The sequence below is a fragment of the Equus asinus genome, chromosome 20, assembly GCF_041296235.1.
Source record: "Equus asinus isolate D_3611 breed Donkey chromosome 20, EquAss-T2T_v2, whole genome shotgun sequence".
Classification (NCBI taxonomy): Eukaryota; Metazoa; Chordata; class Mammalia; order Perissodactyla; family Equidae; genus Equus; species Equus asinus.
In genome coordinates, this window is record NC_091809.1 from 93,099,598 (window position 1) to 93,125,687 (window position 26,090).

At 45.4% G+C, this 26,090-nt stretch overlaps 1 protein-coding gene across 7 annotated transcripts in view; it reads right to left on the reverse strand.

Moving 5' to 3' along the window:
- Positions 1 to 3,714: 3,714 nt before the first annotated feature.
- Positions 3,715 to 26,090, reverse strand: part of SCUBE2 (signal peptide, CUB domain and EGF like domain containing 2) — a 60,391-nt gene continuing 38,015 nt past the window's right edge. For 4 of the 7 annotated variants that reach the window (XM_070491078.1, XM_070491077.1, XM_070491075.1 and 1 more), the window contains 8 exons: positions 15,107 to 15,277; positions 12,818 to 12,985; positions 11,935 to 12,096; positions 11,138 to 11,335; positions 9,921 to 10,073; positions 5,797 to 5,876; positions 4,506 to 4,636; positions 3,715 to 4,305 (listed from right to left, as the gene is read on the reverse strand). In XM_070491078.1, the coding sequence (XP_070347179.1) occupies positions 4,275 to 4,305; positions 4,506 to 4,636; positions 5,797 to 5,876; positions 9,921 to 10,073; positions 11,138 to 11,335; positions 11,935 to 12,096; positions 12,818 to 12,985; positions 15,107 to 15,277 (1,094 nt within the window). In that variant the 3' untranslated portion in view covers positions 3,715 to 4,274. Of the gene's footprint in view, positions 4,637 to 5,796; positions 5,877 to 9,920; positions 10,074 to 11,137; positions 11,336 to 11,934; positions 12,097 to 12,817; positions 12,986 to 15,106; positions 15,278 to 26,090 lie in introns of all 7 variants that reach the window. The other 3 variants (XM_044753086.2, XM_070491076.1, XM_070491080.1) reach the window with 1 other exon arrangement.

Genomic DNA, 26,090 nt, shown 5'->3' on the forward strand with positions numbered 1-26,090 from the left:
ACACTGGCTAAGAGTGATGTAGACTTGAGTAGGGCTCTGAGGACCCATCCTGCTGTGTGAAAGGAAGCAGAGATGCTGGCAGCCCTAGACAGAGGCATCTCTTGTGGGTTGATGAGAAGATCGAGGCTGGGTCTGGTGTGGGCCCCTGGGTTTCCCAGTGCACAGGCCCACCGGCTGCAGCAGTTCTGCAGTAGACAACAGCCATGGAGCACCTTCCTGCAAAGATCTGCCCGAGGGCAAGTGAGTCCTTGCTTTGCACGCTGCAGCCACCGCCTTTCCCAAGTTACCACATGACAATTACAAAGTCACCTGCAAACCTAAATCCAGTGAGTGCCTACAGACAACACACGTAACAACTCAGAGAATGATTCAGAGGGAGCAATTTTCCAAAGTGAAACTAATCATCTGTTAGTGTGAAAAGGCAAACACTCTTTTATTAGCATTGGAAATTCAAGGGACACGTTGCTAAATCCATGAAGGCAGCAGTTCAGTAAATGGTTCAGGAGCAGTAGCCACAGCTGCAAGGAAGGACTTGTACAGATTCCACTCCCACTCAGAGTTCTCCCACAGAACCAGCTCTCTTGGAGGGAAGCTGAAGCTCCGCTCTGACCTCTCCCCGTTCACTTCATAAGCAGCTCCTCTGAGTCCTGGTCCCTGAGCCCACACAGGGAATACTAGGATTCAGAGCTCCCTGGTCTTCTTTCACCTACATACTTTTCTGAAGTGACCTCAACCAGTCTCATGTCTTTATTCTGTGACATTAAAATTCATATTCCAGCCCTGACATCTCCCGGGGCTTCACAGAACCAATTGCCTATTTGAACTCTCCATTTGGATGTCTAATAGGCATCTCATACTTAGAATGGCCCAAACTGAACTCTCGATCTCTTCTTTTCCAGTGTCTTATTATTGCACAAGAAATCACCCAAAACCTAGTGACTTACAACAATAATAATCATTGATTTTGCTCACAGGTCTGTAATTTGGGTATGGCTCAACGGGGACTGCTCCAGGAAGCATCACCTGGAGAATCCATTCCCAAGGTGGCTCACTCATGTAGCAAGTTTTGCTAGCTGTCACCTGAGAGCTCATCTGGGTTGTGGGCAGGGGGCCTTGGTTCCTCTTCACATGGCCTCTCCACAAGCTTTTATGGCTTCCTTAAGGCATGGTGACAGAGTTCCCAGTGTGAGTTCCCCAAGGAAAGGAAGTGGAAATTGCCAGTGTCTTAAGTTGTGGGTCCAGAACTGGTAAAACTCTACTTCTGTCATATAATATTGGTCAAGCAGTCACAGCCCAGATTCAAGGGGAGGGGAAGAAGACCCCCAACTTTCCATGGAAGGTGCATCAAAGAATCTGTGGACATATTTTAAAACTGTCCCAAACCTGCTTCTCCTGCAGTCTTCTCCATCCACCAGTTGCTCCAGTAGCTAGGAGTCATGTTTAATTGCTATCTTTCCCTTCCCCTTCCATCCAGTCCTCATCAGGAAGTTCTGTTGACTTTCCTCCAAAACACATCCAGAATCCTTCTATTCTTTCCTCTCCGCTACCACCACCTTCACCCAGACAACCTCATCTCCCACTGGATGACTGCTCGGCTGGTCGCAGTAGTTTGTTAGCGGCTCCCTGCCTCCATGCCTGCTTTCTAAAATCCATTCTTCAAACAGTAACCAGAGCTATCTTTTAAAAACATAAATCAGATCGTCCCACTTCTCTGCTTAAACCCCTCCAAAAGCTTCACAGTGTCTTTAGAATTAAGCCCAACCCCTTATTCTGGATTCCAAAGCTCGATGTGCTCTGGCCCTTGTCAAGTTCCCCAGCGCCATCTTATACCACTCGCCTTCTCACTAGGCTGTGATCCACCCCATGCTTGTTCCTGCCCGACAGCCTTTGCACTTGGCTTTCCTCTTTCTGGAATGCTCTTCCCCCTGATTTTCCCAAGGCTGGTTCCTTCTTGCCATTTAGTTTTCAGTTGAAATATCATTTCCCCAGAGAAGTCATCCACAATCCCCAAACCTAAAGGAGCCATGCAGTGATCTGTTACAGCAAACTGTTTTAATTTTCAACATAGCACTTACTACTGGTTGATACTTTTCATGGTAATTTATTTGTTCACTGTCTCCTCCCTCTAAAATGTAAGCTCTGTGAGTGCAGGGACCTTGTCCATCTTGTCACTGTGCATCCCCAGGGCCTAGAACATTGCCTGGCACAGAGCAGATGTTCAATAAATATTTATTGGTTCAGCAGGTCGTAGCAGTAGCCCGTCAGTCAGCCTTCCAGCAGGACCATAGCATCTCTTAGGGTGGTGGACAGGTAGAAAGAGGAAGCTTCCGGAGGGCCTCCACGGCTTGTGCCCATACCAGGAACACAGCTCTGGTACATGGGCCTTTTCCCAGAGGATGCTTCACAGAGACCAGGCTTCTGCAGCCTCCTTCCAACCCCCTGTGTCTTCCCATCCCTAGCCGCCTTGTGAACTCAGCAATACAGAATCAGACAGTCGTGAGCACAAAGTTACTAACGTGCTTGGACAGGTGGTGCAGTTCAGCTCATCCACCGCCACATCCGTCAGGTCACTGACTCAGGTTATGTTACATTTGACTTTTCATCTTACGATTAGACTCAGAAAGGTAGGCCAAGTTCCAGTATTATAAACTCCAAGTGCTTGCATTAATGGTTATGTTAAAAAATGACGATGTTCCAAGTTTTGAAGAGAAATTTGGAAATGGATATTTAGGACTCATCCAAATAAAGAAGAAAAATTTGATTAGGGCTTAAAAAGAAATCAGTGTTACTAATAGGCTAAAAAACCACAAAACCACAAGGTGAAAAGTGAGTTCAACAATAATGAAATAGTCTTTGTTTTCTACAAAAACATTTGTTAACTGTCTTTTTTAGTACTCTGCTGTAGAGAATTGATTGTGTACAGAGTTAGTTTTTTACTGAAATAAGAAAAGACTATGGTTGTGTGTCGTCAGCCCATTCATTAGGGAAATGGCAGCTTGTTTGATAGGATTTGTTTTGTTCACTGTAATGAGATTTTTGCCTGTGGATTTAAATTTTTTAAAATTCAATAATATTGAAAATTTAAATTCCCATGGGAGAAAGTGATTGTGAGGCCCCCCCTGTGCTGACCAAAAGTGAGATGATTCTGCGGGACTTAGAGGCCAGATCTGTGTCACTGCTTCCGGCAGTGATGTGACCATGAAGAGAGTGAGACCACGGTTAGTGGCACTGCTCCTGTCCTCCAAGCTGACACAGTCTCTGACCTTGGAGAGTGAGGAAGGAAGGTGTCCCTGACAGGCTGCTCTGCACCATGTCCTCCCGGACCTTGGACGCCCTGTGGTGGGAAGCCCACCATGGAAGCCAGACTCTGGGCAGTACTGACTCAGGGTTTGTGAAATCTCCTTTTCACGATGGTAGAAGATCTTTATCCACCAACGAGATCACATCTGAGCTGAGCCCTTGAGGCCCAAATGCAGTGCCCATCAGAGGGTCTAAAGGCACAGCTGGAGGTGCTAACCAGCACGTGCACTTGCTACAGGGGGAAGCTGGCAACCAGGAAGGCCGTCAATAGACCTGCATTATTATGTCTGTGGAAGTGCTTAGTTTTTATCTTTTTATTTCTAATTCTTTCTGCTCTAAGTATTTTTTTTTTTAAAGATTTTATTTTTTCCTTTTTCTCCCCAAAGCCCCCGGTACATAGTTGTATATTCTTCGTTGTGGGTTCTTCTAGTTGTGGTATGTGGGACGCTGCCTCAGCGTGGTTTGATGAGCAGTGTCATGTCCGCGCCCAGGATTCGAACCAACGAAACACTGGGCCGCCTGCAGCGGAGCGCGCGAACTTAACCACTCGGCCACGGGGCCAGCCCCATCTGCTCTAAGTATTTTTAATGATCGCTGCTTAGAACTCAAGCTCCTGGGATCAAACTTAGGTCACACAGGCTGGAGAGACTGTGGAGAAACAGAGTCCTCCCCGGTCTCAGGTGGGTGGGTGGCACCTGGAGGGCTCTCCCTCCTTCCCTTCCTCCTTTCTCACCCTGCCTGGTCAGAGCCTGCATCCGGGTGCAGAGGGCTCCCTTAGGGAGGGTTGGGCTGGAGGAGGCTGAAGTTTCAGACAAGGCAGCCCCTCCTGTGGCCTCCTTTCCAGCACAGCCCCTCAAGGAGGAGTGAGAACCAAGAAGGACAGGCGAGTCTCACCTGAGCTGACTGAAGTCCAGCTCAGCCAGCCCTTGATGGAGCCAAGACTTCCGCCCTCAGCAATGGGAAGCAGGTGCGCCTCAAAGCCATCCTCCGTCCACATCCACAATGCTGGGAAAGAAAAACCAAGTTCAATTTACCAAAATATCTGTATTACCTATAAAAATTGAACTCTAACGAGTCACTGCTATTGGAGGCAGGATATCCGACTATGCTGGCTGCAGAAGCAGACGGCTGCATCCCACCAGCCCACAGGCCGAATGCTGTACTGAGTGGCACGTGGGCAGACTCATTTGTAAGGCCTCAAAAACCTGGACACTTTGGAACGTAGCAATCGGATGAAGGATCTTGGAAACATCTCCCGGGACTCCTGGGCTGTGTACTTGAAATAGTTCTGGGGGTGGGCCAGGACATCAAAGAGAGCCTTGATCAGTTTCTTATCCTGAAAAGAACAGAACTTTTGTTACTGGACCAAAATATTTAAACATTATGACATTTTGCCAATGGAACTCTAATGACCCACTGTTAGGGAATAGGTTGACTAGCTGAAAAACTCTTTGTGAAAATTGTTTCCTCTGATTTTTATCTTTTTTTCCAGTTTTTATTTTTCCTAATTATTTACAACAAACGTATTACTTTTATAAAGGAAAACTTAATATATAAAAAACTGTTTTCTTTTTCTAAACCAGATGAGATGCAACATTGGAATTTTGGGAATATCTATAAGGTTAGTGTTGTGGCAAGTGTTTATTGATAATTACTTGTAAGTATCTAAAATTTGGTAAACTTTAGGCTTGAAGGATAAACAAGGAGCCAAGAATCTTCAACTATTTGGAGAATGCATATGAAAATACTATTTGTGGTTGGTTTGGATTTATGGTAAACAAGTTTTCCCCTACTTCCCCACCCATTTCCAAATTAAAAAATACAACTTCAGGGGCCGGCCCAGTGGTGCAGCGGTTAAGTTCACACATTCCGCTTTGGCAGCCCAGGGTTCCCCAGTTCAGATCCTGGGTGCATACCTACACACCATTCTCAAGCCATGCTGTGGTAGGAGCCCCACATATAAAGTAGAGGAAGATAGGCATGGATGTTAAGTCAGGGCCAGTCTTCCTTAGCAAAAAAGAGGAGGATAGGCAGCAGATATTAGCACAGGGCTAATCTTCCTAAAAAAAAAAAAAGAAGAAGAAGGGGCCAGCCCAGTGGCTGAGTGGTTAAGTTTGCATACTCCGCTTTGATGGCCCGGGGTTTTGCCAGTTCAGATCCCGGGCGTGGACATGGCACTGCTCGTCAGGCCACATTGAGGCGGCATCCCACATGCCACAACTAGAAGGACCCACAACTAAAATATACAACTACGTGCTGGGGGAATTTGGGGAGAAAAAGAAGAAAGAAAAAAAAAATACAACTTCACTTGACAACACTGAAAACAGCTACCTGGATTTTTTAAAATTATGTCTCGTGAAGATATAAAACTGACCTCAGCCCAGAGCAGGCTCGATGTCTGAAAGGCGGCAGTGTGCAACAAGAAGAAAACCTTTCTCAGCGGTGCTTGGGGAGCTCTGTGGGTGACTGCCATGTCCACCTCAGGTCTGTACTCACCTTCAGTATCTCCTGATGGTTCTCAGATGCATAGAGCCGGCCATCTCGAACTATGTCTTCAATGAGTTCCTGGTAATCCTCTGTTGGAATAAAGGACATATTTTGCATTTGTATGGTTTAGTTATTTCCAAACTCACTCTTTCTTTCTTTTTTTTATAAGTTCTGAGAGACACCCCTTCTGTCACTGCTATCAGAACAATGACCACTCTGATACTAAGAAGGCAATCAGAACTTCCACAGACTCCTCCACCCCCCACCTACCAGCATCTGCACCCATGTTTCCTTCCCGCTTCCCTCAGGTGAACCCTCCATGCACTAGCCAAGGCCCATGCCTCCACTCTGCTCACCAGCTCCATCTTCTCTCACCAAATCTAGGGCATTGTTCCAGTAATTTTGCCCTTTCTTTCCTACATGATAAAATTTTCTCTCTCTACTGGTCTTTCCCGTCAGCATGCAAACATGCTGTTATGTCTCTGATCCAAAAAAATCCTCTCTTGATCCCATTTCTCCCTCCAGCTTCCATCCCACGTCTCTGCTCCCCTTTGCAGCAAAACTCCTGAAAGAATTGTCAACACTCATTTTCTCCAATTCTTCTCCTTTCTTTCCCTCCCAAACCCAATCCAGTCAGCTTTGGCCCCCACCACTCCTCCAAAACTGCTTGTCGAGGTCACCAGTGACCCTCATGTTGCTAGATCCCAAAGGTCAGCTCCCAGTCCTCATCGTCCTTGAGGCATCAGTAGCACTTGACCTGGCTGGTCACCTCTTCTTGATCCGCTTCTTCACTCAGTTTCCAGGACACCATGCTCTTTGGTTTTCTTCCTCCTCCACTGGTTTTGGCCTCAGAGAATCCTTTGCTTTTCCTCTCCCTGACCTCTTACTGTGGGAGGTTCTAGGGCTCAGGGTTTGGGTCTCTCCTCTTCTCTGTCTGTACTCATTCCCTGGTGAGCTCATCTGGGCTCCTGGCTTTTCTCTCCCTCTCCACTTTTCTCCCCTTTTTTCCCCCTCTCTGTCCTTGTATTATGTAAAACAATCAATCCTCTTACCCACCTAGCAAGACTCTTCTCTCCTCTTTTTTGAATGAGTTTGGGGGTGGGGAGAATTTGGCTGACTGGGGAGGGAAGAAAGCTGTGTTTGCTTTCTCATTAATAATTTTTGGTCCTGACATACACATTAAATGCAGTGCACACGATGTAAACCAAATCCCCCTTTCAAAGTCTAGCCTATTTATTATAGTTGTAATTCAAATCAAGCATATGCAAAACGCAATCTTTTTCAAATTCTAGGCAGAAAAAAATGACTTTGTGTGCATATCATGTGCAACAAAACCCAACAAATCATAAGAACATCACTGGAACTGTGTGGGAGGAGTTCTTGAATAGTTGCTCCTAGTCAAGGGATGGTAAATGAAAATTAATAGTATAATACTCATAATTACTAATTTAATACATGTACAATATCACTGGTACTCTGTTCATGTGGCATCTTTCTTCTTATTCTTTTAGTTCAGTCGATATAAAATATGAGTATGGGTACAAGTTTTGTTTTTGATGGTTTTTTTTGTGAGAAAGATTCACTCTGAGCTAACACCCATTGCCAATCTTCCTCTTTTTTTGCTTGAGGAAGATTAGCCCTGAGCTAACATCTGTGTCCTGTCCATCTTCCTCTATTTTGTATGTGGGTCGCCACCACAACATGGCTTGACAAGTGGTGTAGGTCTGTGCCCGGGATCTGGGCCCACAAACCCAGGCTGCCAAAGCTGAGCACACTGGACTTAACCGCTATGCCACAGGACTGGCCCCTGGGTACAAGTTTTTTATCTGGAATTCCTCTGCTGGAGAGTCTCTACCGCAGAGAGTCAGCTCATCTTGATGGTGGAAGTTTAGCACTAGGCACGCCAGTTGCTGTGCTGCGTCCTGGTGTAAGAGAGGACTCAGAGCTGTTTGCCACCACACTAAATGCTTCCAGACTGCTGTCTGTTAAAAAATAGCTCCTCTGCTTTTAAGAACTCCTGTGTCTCCTCACCTGCTCCAAGTGTCATGAGAAAAGCAGTCAAATGTTGTAGGTAAGAACTCAGGCCCTGGAGTCCCACAGACCTGGGCCGGTCCCAGCTCTGCAACCTTGTCCTGCTGTGACCTTGGGCCAGTTTGGTAAATCTCTAAGCCTGAGTGGCCTCATCTGAAAAATCAGGAAACAACTGTGTCCACTTCATAGAGTGACTGTGAGGAACGTGCCACGTCGAAAGCACTGAGCGCATGCCTGGTACTCAGTAATGCTCAGGACATGTCAGCCTCCACTACAATTCTCCCTGCTCTCCAGCGGTTAGGGGGCTGGTCTGTAGCAGCCTCGCCTGCCCGTTTGAAATGTGATTTCTATTCTTCTGGGCTTGGAAACAAGATATCAAACTTGTCTGAGATTTATGTTGAAAAAAAAGACTAAATAGGCTCTGAGTGAAGACCTCGGGGCTTCTGCCTGCCCAGTGGCCAAAGCAGCAGTTTTCAACTATTTTCTGCTGTGCAAGACACACTCTCATGGGCCTAACCAGGGTTATGTGTAATTTCCCTGGGTTCAAGCTACAACTCTTTTCTTGAATAAAACAAATGCCCAGACGTTTTCGTGTGTCACAAAGGCAGGGTTGAGAACAGCCAGACTGAAGTGTGTGAGCTTTGGTGATGTTTATTTTCGAGTCTCATTGGCTTTTGGTTCCATCCTGATTTCTAGATGGGGGAGGTTGTCCGTTGGCTGCTTTCAGGTAGGTGAGGTGCTCTGTCTCTCTCAGCACAGCCACATGGGAGGCATCTGTGTCCACGTAGGAGTCCGAGACTAAGAGCCCTCGTCTTGGGTGTTTGACGTGGCTTCAGGCACAGGGATGCTGATTCTAGCTTGTGTCACATGGTAGAAATAAACCATGTGAAGTATTTTTAGGAAACCCATCTCCTTTTGGTACTTGTCTGCCTAAAAACCTTGAAGGGCTCCCTGTAAGATTAGATCTACCCTTCTGAGCTTGGCACTCAAGGCTCTTCACAGCCCAACCTCACCACCTTCTAATCCCATTCCTCACTGCTAAGCCTCATGCACCCTACCAATTGGCCAAATCAGGCTGTTCATCAGTCCCTAACATGCCAGGTCCTCCATCCTTTTGTCTATGTCGTTCCCTCTTCCTGAATGCTCTTCCTCCCATTTATAAGAAAACTCATATGTTCTCTCAAGACCCAAATTTCTTGAGACTTTGCTCTGCTCTTTCTAAAAACCCATGCAAAGTTAACTGCTACCCTGTCTTCTGTGCTCACTCAGAGCTTTGTATATGCCCTGTTATAGCATCTATGACAATGTACTTTTTTGTGTCTCTAGCACCTAACCCAGTGCCTGGCACAGGAGGCTTATTAAATATTTGTTGGATAGATAAATGAATAAATTCATGAATGAACAGATGACTCTTCCCCCTCTAGACTGTGAGGTCCTCCAAGACTATGAGGTTGACCAAGTCTCAGAGCTGGGTAGGGCCCCAGGGCTCAGATGGACCACCTCTTCATTTAACAAAACGAAAATGAAACCAGAGAAGTCATCTGACTTGCCCAAAATCACACAGTGAGCTAGTGGCAGAGACAGGACCAGAACTTGGGTCTTTTTCCCCCTACTCAGGATTCCATATAATAAAAGCCACAGTCATAATAAGTTAATATTCACTGAGCATTTACTATGTGCTGAGCACTGCACCAAGTCCTTTATAGATGATCCCATTGAATCTCACATTAAGTCTAATGATTATCCTCATTCACACATTTAAAAAATGAGGCTTAGAGATGCTAAGTAACATACACAAAGTCACAGAAGAGATTATACCCAGGCTGGCTGACTCCAACACCATGTTCTTACCCACCAAGCTCTGCTCACTCTTATTTATTTTCTAAAACATCTTTTCATGTTTTAGAAGCACTTACTATGTGTCCTCAAATGCCTGTTTAAAATTTGGCACTTGTGAGTCAGCAATGTCCTTTCTCCTTATCCTGCCTGCCTTTCTGAGCGTGTGTGCTTGTCAGCAATCCACCAGCTGGCCCAGAAGTCGGTTCTGTTCAAAGCAGAGAAGCTCCTTCCACATTCTGCAGCCTGAGCTTCACAGTGCTTACCATCGTATGTCACGTATGGGACCTGGAACCCTCTGGCACTGTTCCCTTCATTGGACTTAAACTGAATCCACAGCTTCTTCGATCTGGAGGTGAAGGCGATGGGGCGTTCGTAGGTCTGGCAGGTTTCATATGTTGTCACAGAATTGGACGAAGCTGCCAAGGGAAATTGGAGGGGGGGTGGGGTTCAAGACTCATCACTGCGCAGGCAGACAGTGAACGCTCATCTTTTCAAACGCTCACGCCATAAAACAAGTTACGCTCAAGAGCTCTTCAGGCCCCGCTGAGCCATCATAAGGGCCAAAGTCCTGGAAATAGAGTAGATGCAGCTGGTGGTTGTGGGCCCCCAGGGAAAGCTAACTGAAAGGCCCAAGGCTCTGCAAACAGCAGCAGCCCGGGCCACAGCATTCGCTGCAGAAGCTGAGGAGAGGGCCCTCACGTTCCAGAGCTGACCTGCTGTAATCTAGCATTAATCACCGCCATTTACTGCAGCTTCCCAAGACCAGACAGTGTGCTGAGCACTTTATGGACTTTATCTCACTTAACCCTCCATAAACCATAGGAAGTGGCTGCAGTTGTTACCTCATTAACAGAGAGATTAAGAACTCGCCCAGGGTCATAACCGTAGGAGGTAGCAACTATTACCCCCATTTTAACAGATGAGGAAACTGAGGCACAGAAAGAGTCAGAATGTATGTCCAAGATCACAGAACTAATAAGAGGTGAGCTGGGATTCAGATCCAGGCTGTCTGGCTGCAGAGCCCACTCACTACACTGCCTTTACGCTGTGTGGATGGCAGCGTCCCTTTATGGACACTGAGTCACATGTCAGGATGAGAGGAGGGTCCCTCCTAGCTGGACTGTGCCTTGGCCTTGGTCAGTCCCCAGGCCATGAGTTGCCTGCCAGGGTGAGGCAAGTGTCTGGGGCCAGGCCTGGACGAGCTTCATTGACTCTGTGTCCTTGTGGAAGAGGGTCCCAGTGAGCACAGAGGGGAAGGCTGACCTGCAGGATCACTACCTCTGGGGCTCAGCAAGAGACTTCAACAGGTGGTTTTTGTCTAAACTTTGTTTCTTGGCAAACTCTGCAAATTCATGTCCCATCTCTGTTCTAATATGGAGGTGACCTTCTTGGTCTGCTTCTCACATTTAAAGCTGGGGAACATGCCGTCAGGCTTCCCGGATGCCCTTAGAAGGGGAGGGGAGCAGAGAGTGAGACGCACAGGTTTTCCGCATCACCAGGTAGTCTCCACAGTCGTCTTCTATGGGCAGGAAGATCTCAGGGACCACAATCAAGATGCGGCGCTTGGGGGGTGGGTTGATGGTCCACGTACACTCAGTGTTGGCCGGGTAATTGCCTGGGTAGTTCGGGGATTCAATGTATCCGGTGAAATCTCCCAGCTCCCCTCCACATCTTCTGTCTGGAAGAGCAAATGCCATGAGTCATGAAGGCACAACACAGTCGTCACTCTGTCATGGCCTGTGTCTTCTTCCCCAAAAGCCTTTTACTTTTTTGAGTCTGTGCTTCCTCCCAGCTGCTCTCTTGTGCATAAATCTCTTTCTCCTGCTCTCCTCCACCCTCCCCATCAAAACCTTCTCATGCCCTCCAGAAGCCTTTCTTCATCTCTCCAGACAGAGTGAATTGCTTCCTCCTCTGCAATCCCAGGCCTGTGCTGCCTGCAGGGCCAGAGACTTATTCTGCTTGGAGTGCCTGGCATATAACAGGTCCTCAGACAATGCTTGCTGAACTGGGCTGGACTGAAATTTTGCCGCCAGGAGGAAATTACAGCAAGTACAGCCTGTGTATGTGCCTGGAGAAGTAGCCAAGATCAATAAAGGTGAGTAGCGAGGGGTCAAGCTCTGTTCTCCTCCAGAGCTGTTCTGCAGAGCCGGGAGCTGGGCTAACAGTGTCTACATGGTTCTGAATGAACCTGGGACCCCTGCCACCCCCCGTCCCCAGGTGGACCCAGGCACTTGCCCTGTTACTCAAGACTGTGAAAAGCGTTAGAAAGAAACCTACTTTTACACTGGGTTATGTTTGTGGAGCCATCAAAGTCAGTCATAGTATTTCCTGGGCAAGAAACACAACTATTTTTTCCAAATTCAGGCTGATATGTTCCTGCCGGGCAACGAATACATCGGTGAGTGGTGGTGTTGTAGAAATGTCCAGGGGAACACTGAACTGTGGGGGCAGGGGAAGATGGAAAGAAAGAAAAAAAACCAAAGACTGTATTTGCATCAAATGCAACATAAAAGGTTCCACAGTTTATGAAATAAATTTTTATGCCCAAGTGAAGTACTGCTTCCCTACTAATCTGGGGCTAATCAACAATTCCCTAAATAGCCAGCTTGGGTGGGACCTGTGACTCATGACACTGAGAAAAAGACAAAGGGAGCAAGGCACAGGTATCTTCAGAGAGTTCATGGTCCACGCAGAGTAAGGCATAAATGATCAAAACTCCAGTCTCCACGCAGAGCACGTCAGTGAGTACTGGGGGGGGCGCGCAGAACTGATACTGGGCTTGGAGTTGGGCTCCTGTAAGAGGCAGGAGGGGTGGGCTCTGGAGAAGGGGTAGGACCTGTTCTGGAGTGGGCAGCTGAGATGGAGGAAGGCTGGAAGGAAGGAGCTGAGGAACTTGTGTGCAAAACCTGCTCATCTCTCCTATCGTCCCTCTAGTCAGCCCGTCCGAAGGGGCCAAGGCAGCTGGGGGAGACATGCCTGGGGAGGTCCTGTGCTCCCTGCACATCTTGCAGGGGTGGATGGAGCTGGCACCTGACCTCCTGGCCACTGGGGCACCACACAGATCACCTCTGGGCTGGGCCTGATTGGAGCTTTACCAGACTACCGTGGTTCTCAAAAGGGAAATTCAGTTCTGGAAAAAGGCAGGCTGCCAAGTCCTCACCTCTGGTTTCACATTCCTGGAAGGAAGTGGCTCCCAGGTGTTTGGTGGGGAGGCCTCCTCCACAGGGGAAGCAGGAAGTACGGCCGGCTTCAGGCTGGAATGTGCCCAGGGCACAGGGCTGGCAGGGTGTAAAGCCATCCGCAGAGTATTCACCAGGCTGGCACAGACCTGGGGGCACCAATGACCCGAGGTGAGCAAGGCCCTTTCCCATCTTTCTGCAGATGAGATCAGACGTTGGTCAGGCCTGTCACCCTCTGCTGACTTAACTCCCACCTCAGCGACATGAGCCCTGTTCTGCCCTGCCACTGACCCTGAATGGGTGGCAATGTGAGCACCTGATGTTTACCCACAGGGCTACACAGCACAGTGCAATGATGGAAACCAAGGAGCCAAGTGTCACCTACTTCCAAAGTCTGGGGCCCGCCTGAGTACGCTTCAGAATCAGGACTCACAGTGCTCAGGCAGCCCCTGCAACACAGGAGCCCTGAGAGAGGCAGTTCTCTGCTCTGGAACCAATTTGGTAGTTCGACCCAGAAATCACCCTCACCCAGCTGATGACATCCTAGTGAAATGAAGACTCTTCGGGTCACGGAAGTCTCCCCTGTTTTATCAATTATATTTACTAAGTGACCTCTCCTTACACTGAGGCGTTTCCTGACCTCCCTCAGTTAGTCTACTAAATCCAGGCAATTCAACCCAGCTTGACAGAGGGGCCAGAGGCACCTTACTTTATTTATTTTTTTAAGTTTATGACAAGAAGAATAGCCATAAACAAAAGGATTTCTAAAAGCACATGTTTCTTAGGAATTAGCTTGTCATTGACAAGATGCTATAAAAATCCGTTGTCTCTTGGGTTCCTAATCGTCTCTCTTCTGTTAATTGTCATGGTCTTTTTCTACCCATAAGTCATAGATATAATAGTGTTTAACGAACACACACCTAAGGGAGGAGTCTGGAGTCTGTCAAATCTGAGTTCTGATTCCAAATCCCCACTCCTTGGCTGTGTGACCTTCAAGGGATCATTTTAACCTCATAGAATTGTTGCAGTGACACAACCGCCATATGAATAATTCATGTAGTACCCTTAGCATGATGCCTGGCATAGGTAAGTATTCAATAAATGTTAGCAATTATTATTACTAACATTCTTAGTACTATAAATACATCTTAATAAGGTCACAAACAAGTGTGAACAGATGCCTCAAAGTGCCTCTTTATCAACTTTGCATTTAGTTCTGGGGTTTCACAACAGGCCAAAGATATGGTAGGCATCACACGGTCAATCTGAGGATCTGATTTTTAAACCTGAAAAGGTCCTGCAGTAGAGTCTGGAGTCATTTAGGTGGGAACTAAAGCTGGCTCTGGGAGGCACTGGAAGGAGAGGCAGGGTCCGCCGGGGGTCCCGTGCACTCCGCTGTGGACATCACCTACAAATCGCCGTGTCAGATCACACCTTCCATTTGAGCCCACAGAGTGTCAACATAGCCAGCCCTTATTCCATTTAATAAAAGGGGAGACATTTCCTAATAAGTAGGAAAGAAGCCCATGGAACTTAAGTGAGCTTGGCTTCAGAGTTAACATTTTATAAGAGACAATTAAAAACTCTTCATAGAGTTTTAACAAAATAGCCAGATGGATACTTTTTTTTTTTTTTTTTTTAAGATTTTTATTTTTCCTTTTTCTCCCCAAAGCCCCCCGGTACATAGTTGTGTATTCTTCGTTGTGGGTTCCTCTAGTTGTGGCATGTGGGACGCTGCCTCAGCGTGGTCTGATGAGCAGTGCCATGTCCGCGCCCAGGATTCGAACCGACGAAACACTGGGCCGCCTGCAGCGGAGCGCGCGAACTTAACCACTCGGCCACGGGGCCAGCCCCCAGATGGATACTTTTTAAAAATCAATAAGCTATGAATTTGAGACCAAAGTGGAAAAACAATCAGAACCACTTTCTCCATTTTAACACTTTCAGATAGTCCCTACACACTGGGAGACCACTCAGGGCTCAGGGTATATTTACTTACAGTGCATAAAGCATGCAACTGCAACATTTACACTTTTTTCTGCCAATGTATTAGCAGAGCTTCATTTATTTGTTCAAGTGAGCATCAGCCCAGCATGTGTCAGGCACTGAGCTAGGCACTGGAGAGCCAAAGATGAACCCAATATGGACCCTGCTCGTAGGAAGCCCATGGTGCAGTGGGTACTGCCTGCATTGAAGTGCTACTTATGCCTTCTGTCTAAACAATGATATTGGAGACTGGAGGAGTAAGAAGGGGCAGACGGAATCCTTACCTCCACAGTCAGACGCATTCCAAGCTTCTGGGGTCTTCAGGGGCCCAGGATTGTCTGGTCTTGGGCACGGTTCACATGTGATTTGTCCTTCCTCATTTTGGAAGGTTCCATTTGGACATAAAATGCAGCGTTCTTGTGCTCCATCATAATACGTCCCAGCCCTGCAACTGACTAGCCAAAGGGGGAAACGATCTGGTCAGTCAGGGGACAGAGGCCAAGCAAGGATGAGGTGAGTGCTAGAGACGCAGGTAAACAGATGGCATTGACCCCACACTCCCCCATACACACCCCTTGAATACAGAATGTGCACCACCTCTGGGTTCCCTGTGCACACCCCTCTGCCAGCATCCCTGTCACCCACTGTTAGAGGCGTTTACAGGACCTCTCTCCCTAGACCATGAGCTCCTTGGGGGCTGGGATCACAGCAGTCCTTATTATTTTTTAGCGCAAGCGCTCAAGGACTCTCCTACTTCACAGGGCTGTCAGAAGAATTATAAAGGTGAAAACCCTTCATGGAACATAAGTCTAGTGCTAAAAGAACAGAGAGGAGGGTGCTATTAATTCTGGCCGGTGGCATCCCTGAAGGCTTCCTAGAGGAGGCCACATTTCTATCAGGCCTTGAAGGATGAACAGGATCTCCCCAAGGTCGTGAAGATTCATGCATGACATACAGGTGGAGAGGGAAGAAAGGAAGGTTGGGGATAGATTGAAAAAGTTCTTGAGTGCCAGGCATTTGAATTTTATTCTGTAGGTAAAAGAACCATTGACAGGAAAGGAATATGACCAGAAGCTGTGTTTTGAAAAGGTCACTCTCTGGTGGCTATGGGGAGGGTGATCTCAAGGGTCTTACAAGCTCTCTAAGATAGCACACTTCATATTTGTAACAAAATTACTATGTTACAAAGAGTAAACCCTGGTAAATATCTCCTGAAAGAATAAACTACAAGGCAATTAATAAACTATGCTTCTGATTATATTTCTGGTGTTGTTAGTTAAATGTGGATTTATATCTTATTTTAGGATATGAAGATAACGTGAATATACTGAATTGGGTTCCCTGGTATAATATTCAAATATCGTCATCATAACCATCAAAATGGCCTTTCTACTGGCTAACATTTGTGGAGTACTCACGATCTACCAGGCACCGTGCCAAAGCCCCACATACGTTATCTCATTTAGTCCGAAAAACAACCCTAAGGAGCGAGGTGCTATTATTAGCTCCATTTTACAGAAACAGAGACTTAGGGACATTAAATAATTTGGCCAAGGACCCACAGCTTGTTTGTGAAATATACCTACGGTGAGATCAAGAATTTGGGTTTAAGGGGGAAAAGGTCATTTAACAAAAGAGCAGACTGAATCACAATTCAAGACTTTGCCAAGGATTCTCTCCGGGGTATTAGGGGAGTTTGACTGGAATAAACACATTCTCTTTTATAGTTAAGCTGCCAAGAAATAGAAGACAAAATATTGCATGATAAAATTAGCTATGATAATCTCCTGAAAGTCTGTAAGAGGGAACATTCGTTTTCATCCTATCCTGCAAATGGAATCTGCATATATACTTTTAGGGTTAAATATGACAAAGTTCTCTATTACCAGCAATAGAAATGTCTTTTCATTATTCACTCCATAATCTAAAAAAACAGAAATGAGGCTTTTTTTTAATCATAGTAAGCCAAAATATGCCACATTTCAAATATTATTTCTAAAATTAAATGCAATCATTCAATAAAGTATACTCTGAGTCTTAATACTTTTTTATATTGTTTGTATTTTTTTTACAATATTCCCATATCACTTTTATTTAATTCTACGATTTTTAAACAAATTAAAAGTGGACTAAACTCTTGCTTTCTTGGCAAACAATATTATAATGAGTATGATGCATGGATCTGTGGCAGACAGAGCCTATAATTCCAGACTTATTTTCTAAATGCAGCCCTACTGGATAATGGTTTCCATAATTGCTCTGGGTTCAGCTCATCTCCCATGAAAAGCTGGGCTGAATTATGTACCAGGAAGTCATGACTTTTTATCCTGTGTCCCACCTGACTGTCCCAGTGCCTACAGCAAGCAGTCCAGTAAATGAGAATAACCCCTTCATGGCTCTAAGAAGCCAACTGTCACGAAGAGTGGCAGAAAGTAAATAAAACCAAGGCTGTCCAGAGCCCCCTAGAGCCCAGGCCAGTTCCATTTTGGGAACAGCTGTTTCCATAACACTCCTTCGCCTAAGGGGAAACTGCTCATGTGATGGCAATGATTCCAACCGCCCTATTATCGTAACTTAGAGCTGGATCAGCATGGTCTGCTCCATCAGCGTTCCTCTGGCAGAAAACGGATCCTTCCATGGGTGATGTCCATGGGGGGACAAGAAGGAACCTGGTTCTCACTGAAAAAAGTAACTGGATGGGCTCCCACTGCTCTGGGTGCCCACCCCTCCTCAGAACTATTTAACTCCCCCAAAGCCTTTTCAAGGTTACATTTTGAGAAGCTTCACAATATCCCACATCTGTTGCAATTTCTTAACTGAGCAAAGGGCTGAGAAATGCCCCTTGGGCTGCCCTGAGGAAAAGAGGGCACCAGTTCTTTTTTCTCACAGTGAAAGCTCTGCTTCACATAAACAAACTCATATTGTCATTCACGGTTTCCATTTTCCTGCCAGAGAAAAAGACCTACAGAAATAATTCATGCCAAGCACCTTCCAAATTAGTTTCTTTCACAAGGTAAAAATGAGCCGAACACTAAAAAGCGATTCCGAAATGTCATGAAGAGACGCTTGAAAACAGCTCTTTGCAAATGTGCTGAAGATCTGGCCTGAGGAGACCTCAATCACACGTTCCAGTTGGTTCTCTATTCTCCTTGAGCAGCCAGCTTGTTTTGCTGCCCCAGACAAAGGAGTCAATTGCCCCAGAACACTTCAGGATCAGAGCAAAGCTTTTGTGTGTCTTCAGTGACCATTAAAATCCCATTCTCAAATCCCACACAGCTGTTTTCTCCCCCTCTTTTAAAAAAAATACAAGAAAGCTTTTCTGATGCAAAAAGAAGAGACCAGCGGGGACCATTATTAATGGTGACAAAGAGACCTGAAGGCTCGCCCTCTTTTCAACACCGTGGCCTTTGAGTATTTCAGGCTATGGACAAACACTATGGTCTTTCTGTGGCAAAGATGGTGACCTAATAAACGAGGTCACTCTCCAGCATCTGACTATTTTCTTAAGAATCACGCCTTGACTTCTGAAGGAGAGCCACAAGCGGCCCACGCAGATTCCCAGGGTGCCCTGGAGCTCCTGCTTTGTCACAGCTCAGAGGAGACGGTGCTCCAGGCAGTGCTGTGGCCTCAGGACCCTGCTTTGAACCCCTTTTAAATGAGTGTTTCGAGATAACAGGAGACAGCACGCCCTTGGGCTGAGAGGTTGATGTGTCGGGTTGTCCAGGTTTTTGCTGTGTGCTCAGATTTGCTGTTTGAAAACATTCTCACATTGGGGCAGAGAGATGAGTCCAGCCTGATGCCTTCCTTGCTGGGTGCCCCAAAGCAGGTTATGTCCTCTCCGTGCCTAGTTAACTGGCTGAGATTTCACTTCCTTTAGAGTACCAATTTTTGCCCTCAATTTAAATATAACCCCACAGATTTGCCCTTTGCCCTCTTTTCTCTTAATGTTGGCAACTATCCTTGGGATTTCCTCTGTTGTCCCTGGGCAGATCTGTTTGTTCAACCAAATACTTGGCACTGATTATGTGCTGAGTACTGTTCTAGGAGCTGGCAATACAGTGGAGAAGAAGACAGACATGGCCCTGCCCTGAAGGGGCTCTCATTCTGGTGGAGAACATGGACAGTAAATGAGCAAACACATAAACATATAGGAGAATGCTAACTAGAGGTAAGTAAGATGAAGAACATTAAAACAGGGTTAAGAGGATAAGATCAAGAGTGGTGGGGATGGCATTTGTGTGGAAGCTATTTTAGAAGAGGAGCCAGGAAAGGCCTCTCTGAACAGAGGTCAAGTGAAATGAGGGAAGTAGCCCTGCCATGCTATTAATGGTATTGCCTAACAGCACAAAGGCTGGTGTAGCAGGGACAGAGTGAACGGGGCAGGGTGACAGGAGATGAAATCTAAAAAGCAAGCAAGGAGCAGATCCTGTAGGTTCCTGAAGGTCATGGTAAGGAAATCAGACCCTACTCAAAGAGTGTTGGAAGTTTTGGATGGGGGAATGACATGACCTGACTTCCGTTTCCAGAAGAGCTTCTTGCTGCTGTGTGGAGAAGAGACTGAAGGCAGGCAAGGGTAAGGAGAACTGAGAGCCTATCACAGTAGACTGGGCAGGAGATGATGGTGGTTTGGAACAGAGTGGTAACAATGGAGAGAGAGAAAACGAGTTAGAGAGGCTATAATTTAAAGGCAGATCTGACAGATTCGCTAACGCATTGGATGAGGAGCTTGACAGAACGAGAGAGGTCAAGAAGACCCTGAGGTTTTCAACTTGGAGCAATGGGGTAAATAGAGGTGCCATTTGCCGAGATGAGGGAGAAGCAGGCTTTATTTGGGAGGGAGAAGGAGGATAAAACGTTTTGTTTAGACACATTGAGTCTGAGATGCTTGTTAGCCATGCCGGTGTTGATACTGAGAAGGCACTGGTTATACTGGTGGTCTCCAAAATAGAATACCACACCTCAGGGGATGATCACTGGGTGTGCACAAAGCATCTTCACATCTATGTATATTAATTTTTACCTAAAAAATAAGAAATAAAGCTTCATTGATTTAGTATATGGTATTAGGTTGGCCCCTCAGTCAATCCACATCTCCAGGAGTCACAGACACATGTGAAGACACAAGGTCTCCAAAAAAAGAGAAGAGCAGGCATTCCACAGCTCTGGGGATGGGGAGGTACTGACTGACTGGCTTCTTTTCAAGGTGTTGAAAAGAATTATAGTTTATCTGTGCCCGGTTGAATAGCTTTCCTGACTATATTATCTAGTTTCAACCAAACTAATTGTCACAAAATAGAAAGCAGCTTTGACCAATTCCTGTAGAAATCTGGACTCAAGGTAGAAGCAATGATGCAAGCGTGGGTGAGCAACAGGAAGAGCCAGAGCTGACACAGCTGTACTCCCAGCTCTAGTTCTTTGCCAAACCACATCATGAGAGAGAAACAATAATGATTTAATCAGTTCTGACAAGAGTTGAGCCAAACACTAGCAATTAACAAAAAGACTATTTGAAAAATGGATTTACAACCACTACTGTTAACAACAAACCTTACCAGATTGTAAATTGGTACCTTGAGATGCTAGCCAGTTATTTTAAAATTTTATTTATTTAATCTGTATCTCATTCTTCTATCTTTTATGATGTACATACTATATTAGCCAATAGTACAAGTATACAATTTCTAAATAAGTAAACCTTCATAAATTCAAAAATATTTTACTTTAAGTGTGTGTGAGCACGTGCGTGTGTGTGTGTCATGTGTGATCAGAAATGTTCAACACCTCTGGGATAGAGAAGTCCATAACTCAAAACAGAGATCAGAGCCAGAGAGGGCAGTTTGGGAGTCACCAGTATGTGATGGTATCTAAAGCTATGGCACTGGATGAGGTCACCTAGGAAAGTGTGAAGCTAGAGGAGGGGGATAGAGGACTGAGCCCTGGGATACCTGATGTTTAGAGATCAAAAATTGGGGGGGAGGGGATCAGCATGGAGAACAAAAAGGGAGTGGCCAGTGAGGTTGGTGAACCGGAAGTGTGTGGTGTCTGAAACCCATGAGAAGGGTTTCCAAGAGCAGGAGTGATCAATGGCATCTGAGGGAGAGTTGGCTACTGGTCTTTGTAACAAGAAGATTGTTAGAAATCATGGAAAAAGCAGTTTCAGGGGAAAGGCTGGGAATGAAAACCAGATTGGCTAAAGCTGAGGAGAAAATGGGAGATGAGGAAGCAAAGAGAGTAAGTTAGGCAACTCTGTCAAGGAGTTTTGCTCCACAGGGAGCAAAAGAAATGAGGCAGTATTTGGTAAGAAACGTGAAGTCAAAGGAAGGTTTGTTTGGTTTCTAAGACAGGATATAGGTTTGTGTGCTATTGGAAATGATCTGGCAGAGAAGGAGAATTCTAAGATGAGGGGTCAGTGGGGGCAACAAGTGGAGCAGCTCCAGAGCCCAAGTGGAGGAGTTGGCCTTGGGTAGGAGCATAGGCTCTTCATCCACTTTAGCAGGAGGCAAGCAGAGCATGTGTAGACACACACAGGACAGAAGGGTTGGTCTGCACGTGGAGAGATGAAGTCGTTTTCCTAGACTCCCAGATGCCCATGGACATCTCTGCCTGGGAGTCTTGTTGCCACTCAAATTCAACTTGCCCAAGAGGAATGCTTCTCTTCCCTTCCCTGCCCAGTCTTTCCTACCCTTCTGGCTTTGCTCTTTTCATAAATAGCATCTCTACTCTTCTAGTCACCAAGGCTCCAACTCTTGGAGTCCAACCCACAGTTATTATCCCAGACTTCTCTCCTCCCTGCTCCATCAGTCAGCTGCAGCATCCTACAGTTGTTCCCTTTTTGTCCATCCCGTATTCTCCATCCCCACAGCATGCGTGTGCTTTGACCCTCACCATCTCTTATCTAGACTACTGCAGTAACCCTCCAACTATTTCCCTTGCCTTCGTTCCTCCCTGCCTCAGGTCTGTTACATCGCATCATCAGATTCACCCTTCTAAAGTCTTTTCTGATTGCCTCACTCCCTGGCTCAAAAACTTCCTTGACTTGACTCCTGGCACATCTCTTAGTGTCTTTGACTCAAAACTCAGTCTTCAGTCTCCCTTTCTGTATCCGAGTTTTCATTCTTTCCCATGCTCTCTTAAAAGCCTATTTTTTTTTCTGCTTTTCCTATAAATCTTTTCTGATTATTTCTTCCCCAGTGACCACATTCATCTAACCATTCAACTAACCCGCAGGCTTTGTCTCAGTGTCTCCCGCATATGAAACAGGGTTGGGTGAGATTAGGGACATATGGGAAGCAAGTGACAGATCAGAGGCAAGTCAGAAACCTCTGAGCTCACCCCAACCCTTTCCTCTTCTCAGTCCCCAGTCCAATTTATCACCAAATGCTGCTCTGTTTCTTCCTAAATATTTCTCTAATCCATTGCTTCTTTCCTATTCCATCCAGTGCCTTCATATTCTCAATATTTCTTATCCAAAGCATTCAAAATCTCCTAAATCAGCTTTTCTGCCTCTAGTCCTGACCTCCAATTCAGAAAGAGAGATCTTTCTAGAATACACATACAACCAGGACACTTCCTGATTAAATCCTCTAATGGCACCTCGTCACCTGGAGATAAAGTCAAGGCTCCTTAGAAATATATTCAAGGTCTCGTATGACTTGGCCATGCTTTTCCCACTAGCCTGGTTGCCCATCATATCCTACCTTGTACTCCAGGGTTAGCGACACCAAACTGTCAATAATCCTCTGTGCACACCCTGCTCCATCTCATTCCCCAAGGCTGTTCCTTCACCTGAATACTCTTTCCCTTTTACGCATCATCTGTGCATCCTTCCAAATGCCGCTTAGGTTTCTCTCTTTCGGGAAGGCTTCTCTAACTCTTCCCTGGGAGGGCTAAGTGCAAATTGAGGGATGGTGTCTTATTTATCCAGACCTCCTCAGAACCCACCACAGAGCTGGCCCATGAAGCATTCTCCACATGAGTGTGGTACAAGTAAGATAATCACAGGGCACAGGCCGTACCCAGGAGACATGAGCATTCAAATTGAGAGATTAGGACCAGAGGCTCTTGAGTCAGACCTGGATTTGAATCCTGGCTCTGCCACTTACTTGCTGGGTGACACTGGGAAAGCTGCTTACCTCCCTCTGCCGCAGTTTTCTTGTCTGTAAAAAGGTCACGATGCAGAACAGAGTAGTGATGAGAACTCAGTGAGAGAATACACGTAAAGTGCTTATCACAGTGCTGAACACATTGTACATGCTCAATAAATGTCAACAGTTTACTAAATTAGGTTTTTTAGACTTTTTTAATTAAAAGAATTTCCTATCAAGTCTGTGTATAAATATTGGTCTAAATTGCTAATACAGACTTTATATTTTCCTTGATTTAAAACAGAAAAGAAAATTTCTGCCTGTTAAATTCCAGATAATTTCTCAATTTTGAAAGAATTAAGAAGAAAATGCCTGGCTCATTCCTGCCTCAGGCCCTTTGCACTTGTGGATCCCCCCTCTGTCAGAGTGCTCCCTGCCCCCATTAGAGCTTGGTATGGCCAGCTCCTTCTTCTCACTTAGGTCTTAGCTCAAATGTCTCCTGCTCCGACCGCCTTCCCTGAACACCCTGTGGAGAGTAATCCCTCCTCCTCTCTGACCCTCTCTCTCTTATCATCTTTATAACACTCTTATAACTTCTGAAATTATCTTCTTTCTTTCTTGTCCCTATTCTTCTGTTAGAATGTGAACGTCATAAGGGCAGGCTCCTCATCTATGATGTTCTCACTACTTTGTCTTGAGTTCGTAGAATGGCACAGGTGGGATCTCAATAAATACAGGTTGAATTAATTTTTCCCACCTGCTGCAGAGGAAAGCCGCTGCTGTTAAAAGCTGAATTAAACTTTCCTAGTCTCTCCAGAACCCAGGCATGAAGATACTTCCCAGTTTGCCAGTTGCCTGGACTGGGTCTTTTAAAAATTTCAGCAAGTTTTAAGAATAACCAAAGACAAAAATACATATTTTAACAAGTATAGTCCTTAAATTATCCTTTATGAAAAGGTAAATAGCTATGAAAGAAAAATAGAAATCCATGTCATCGTTAATTTTTCTTTAGATATGAAGGACTTCATGAATTACTCTCCAGCTTAAGGAATTGGTTCCTTGGAGAATAAATTCGCTAATTTTTTTTTTTTTTTTTTTGCCATCTTGCTGGAATTGATCACAGATGGTACAAAGGTCACCTGCAGAGCAGGCTAGCCTCAAAGTCCTTAATGCCAAACTAATGAGCCTTTACGATGTAAAAATAACTATAAGAAAGAAAGTGTTTAATTGGTCAGAAGTGACTATGTTCTTTGATGCCACTTGGGACTTTAAAATCTATTTTTTTAAATTATATTTAAAAAACCAATTCAATGGGAAAATAGGCAAAGAATATGGATGTTCTCAGAAGAAGAACTCCACATGGCCACAGATATATGACAGCATGCTCAGCTTTACTAATAATTGAAGAAAAACAAGTTAAAATTTGACTTTATCATTTTTGCTGATCAGATTGACAAAAGTTAAAAAGATCAACAATAAATAATCCACTTTAGCAATGATGTGGGGCAATAAACACTTAGACACAATGTTGGAGGAAGAACGTACATATATTAATTTGGTCTTTTGGAGGGTAATTTGGCAGTGTCTATTAAAGTTTTAAATCTGCATGTCCTTTGACCCTGTAATTGGACTTCAAGTTTATCTTTTAAAAATATTGGCCACGTGCACAAAACAGAATATTCACTGCGGCATTGTTTGTAACAGAAAAATTAGGAATAACTTAATTAAATGTCCATCAATAGGGGAGTGGCTAATAAACAAATTATAACAAATATAGACTAGGAAGCTTTAAAAGAAATAGCTCCTCTATTCACCTGGAAGGATGTCCACGATCTACTCTATAGTTAAAAACAACACATAACATTCTTCAAATTGTATTGATTTTTTTTTTTTTAAAGATTGGCACCTGGGCTAACAACTGTTGCCAATCTTCTTCTTCTTTGTTTTTTTTTCCTGCTTTATCTCCCCAACCCCCGTACATAGTTGTATATCTTAGTTGCAGGTCCATCCAGTTGTGGGATGTGGGACACCGCCTCAATGTGGCCTGACGAGCAGTGCCATGTCTGCGCCCAGGATCCGAACCCTGGGCCGCCGCAGCGCAGCGCATGAACTTAACCACTCGGCCGTGGAGCCGGCCCCGAATATATTTTTTAAAAAATATTTTTTCACACATAAATGTATAGCAGGCAGAGTATCCTTTTAAAACGTAAGTCAGAACCCTGTTACTCCTCTGTTCACAACTCTTCATTGGCTTCAGTTCTCACTCAGATTCAAAGTCAGAGTCCTCACCACGATTTCCGTCCCCACTGAGTGGCCCTGGGCTACTGCTCCGACTTCCTGCCTTCCCCCTGCCTCCCTCAGCTCTCACCCCAGCCTTCTCTCCAGTGCCTCCGGGTTTCTGGACTTGCTGTTTCCTATGCCCGGGATTCTTCCCCCATATCTTCATAGCTCGCTTCCTCCATCCTTCACATCTCTGCCCAAATGACACTTTACAACAACCACAGTCCCTGACCGTAGTCGACGTTTGGGGGAGTCGCGCCCCCTCACCCGTCCTCTTGCCCTGGCACTTTCCCTTCCACTTCCCCTCGCCACCATCTGCTACGTGGTGGATTTCCTCCTTTATTGGTTTGTGGTCTGTCTCCCTCCTCTAGAACTGTAAACTCTATGAGGGCTGAGATTTTTGCTTTTTTGTTTCATTACTGGATTCCCAGCACCTAGAATAGCACCTGGCACACAGTAGGTGCTTAATATTTAGTGAATGACTAAATAAAACTTCATTTTCATATGTGCATAAAAACAGATGTAGAAAAATACATAGCAAACTCCTGACAGGGATTACTTCTGGAGAGTAGGATTGGGAGCTAAGGGGAGAACATACACCCATGCTGTACCTTTCTGTACCATTGGAAACATACTACTTTGGTAATTAAAAACTAAATAAAAAATATTTTAAAGGAAAAACATAATGGATCCATCTCTCCTTCCAGGTGACACAAAACACTTTTTTGGGCTCCTTTCTGCAGACTGAACGTAAGTTTCAAAAAGAACTATCCTAGGCATGTGTCCACAGTATGTTCCATCCTGAGTTCAGAAAATACCAGTAAGCCTGGTCATTATGAAGTTCTAATACCATCAGACAGACTAGGAATATAAGACACACACACACACCCACACACACACAAAC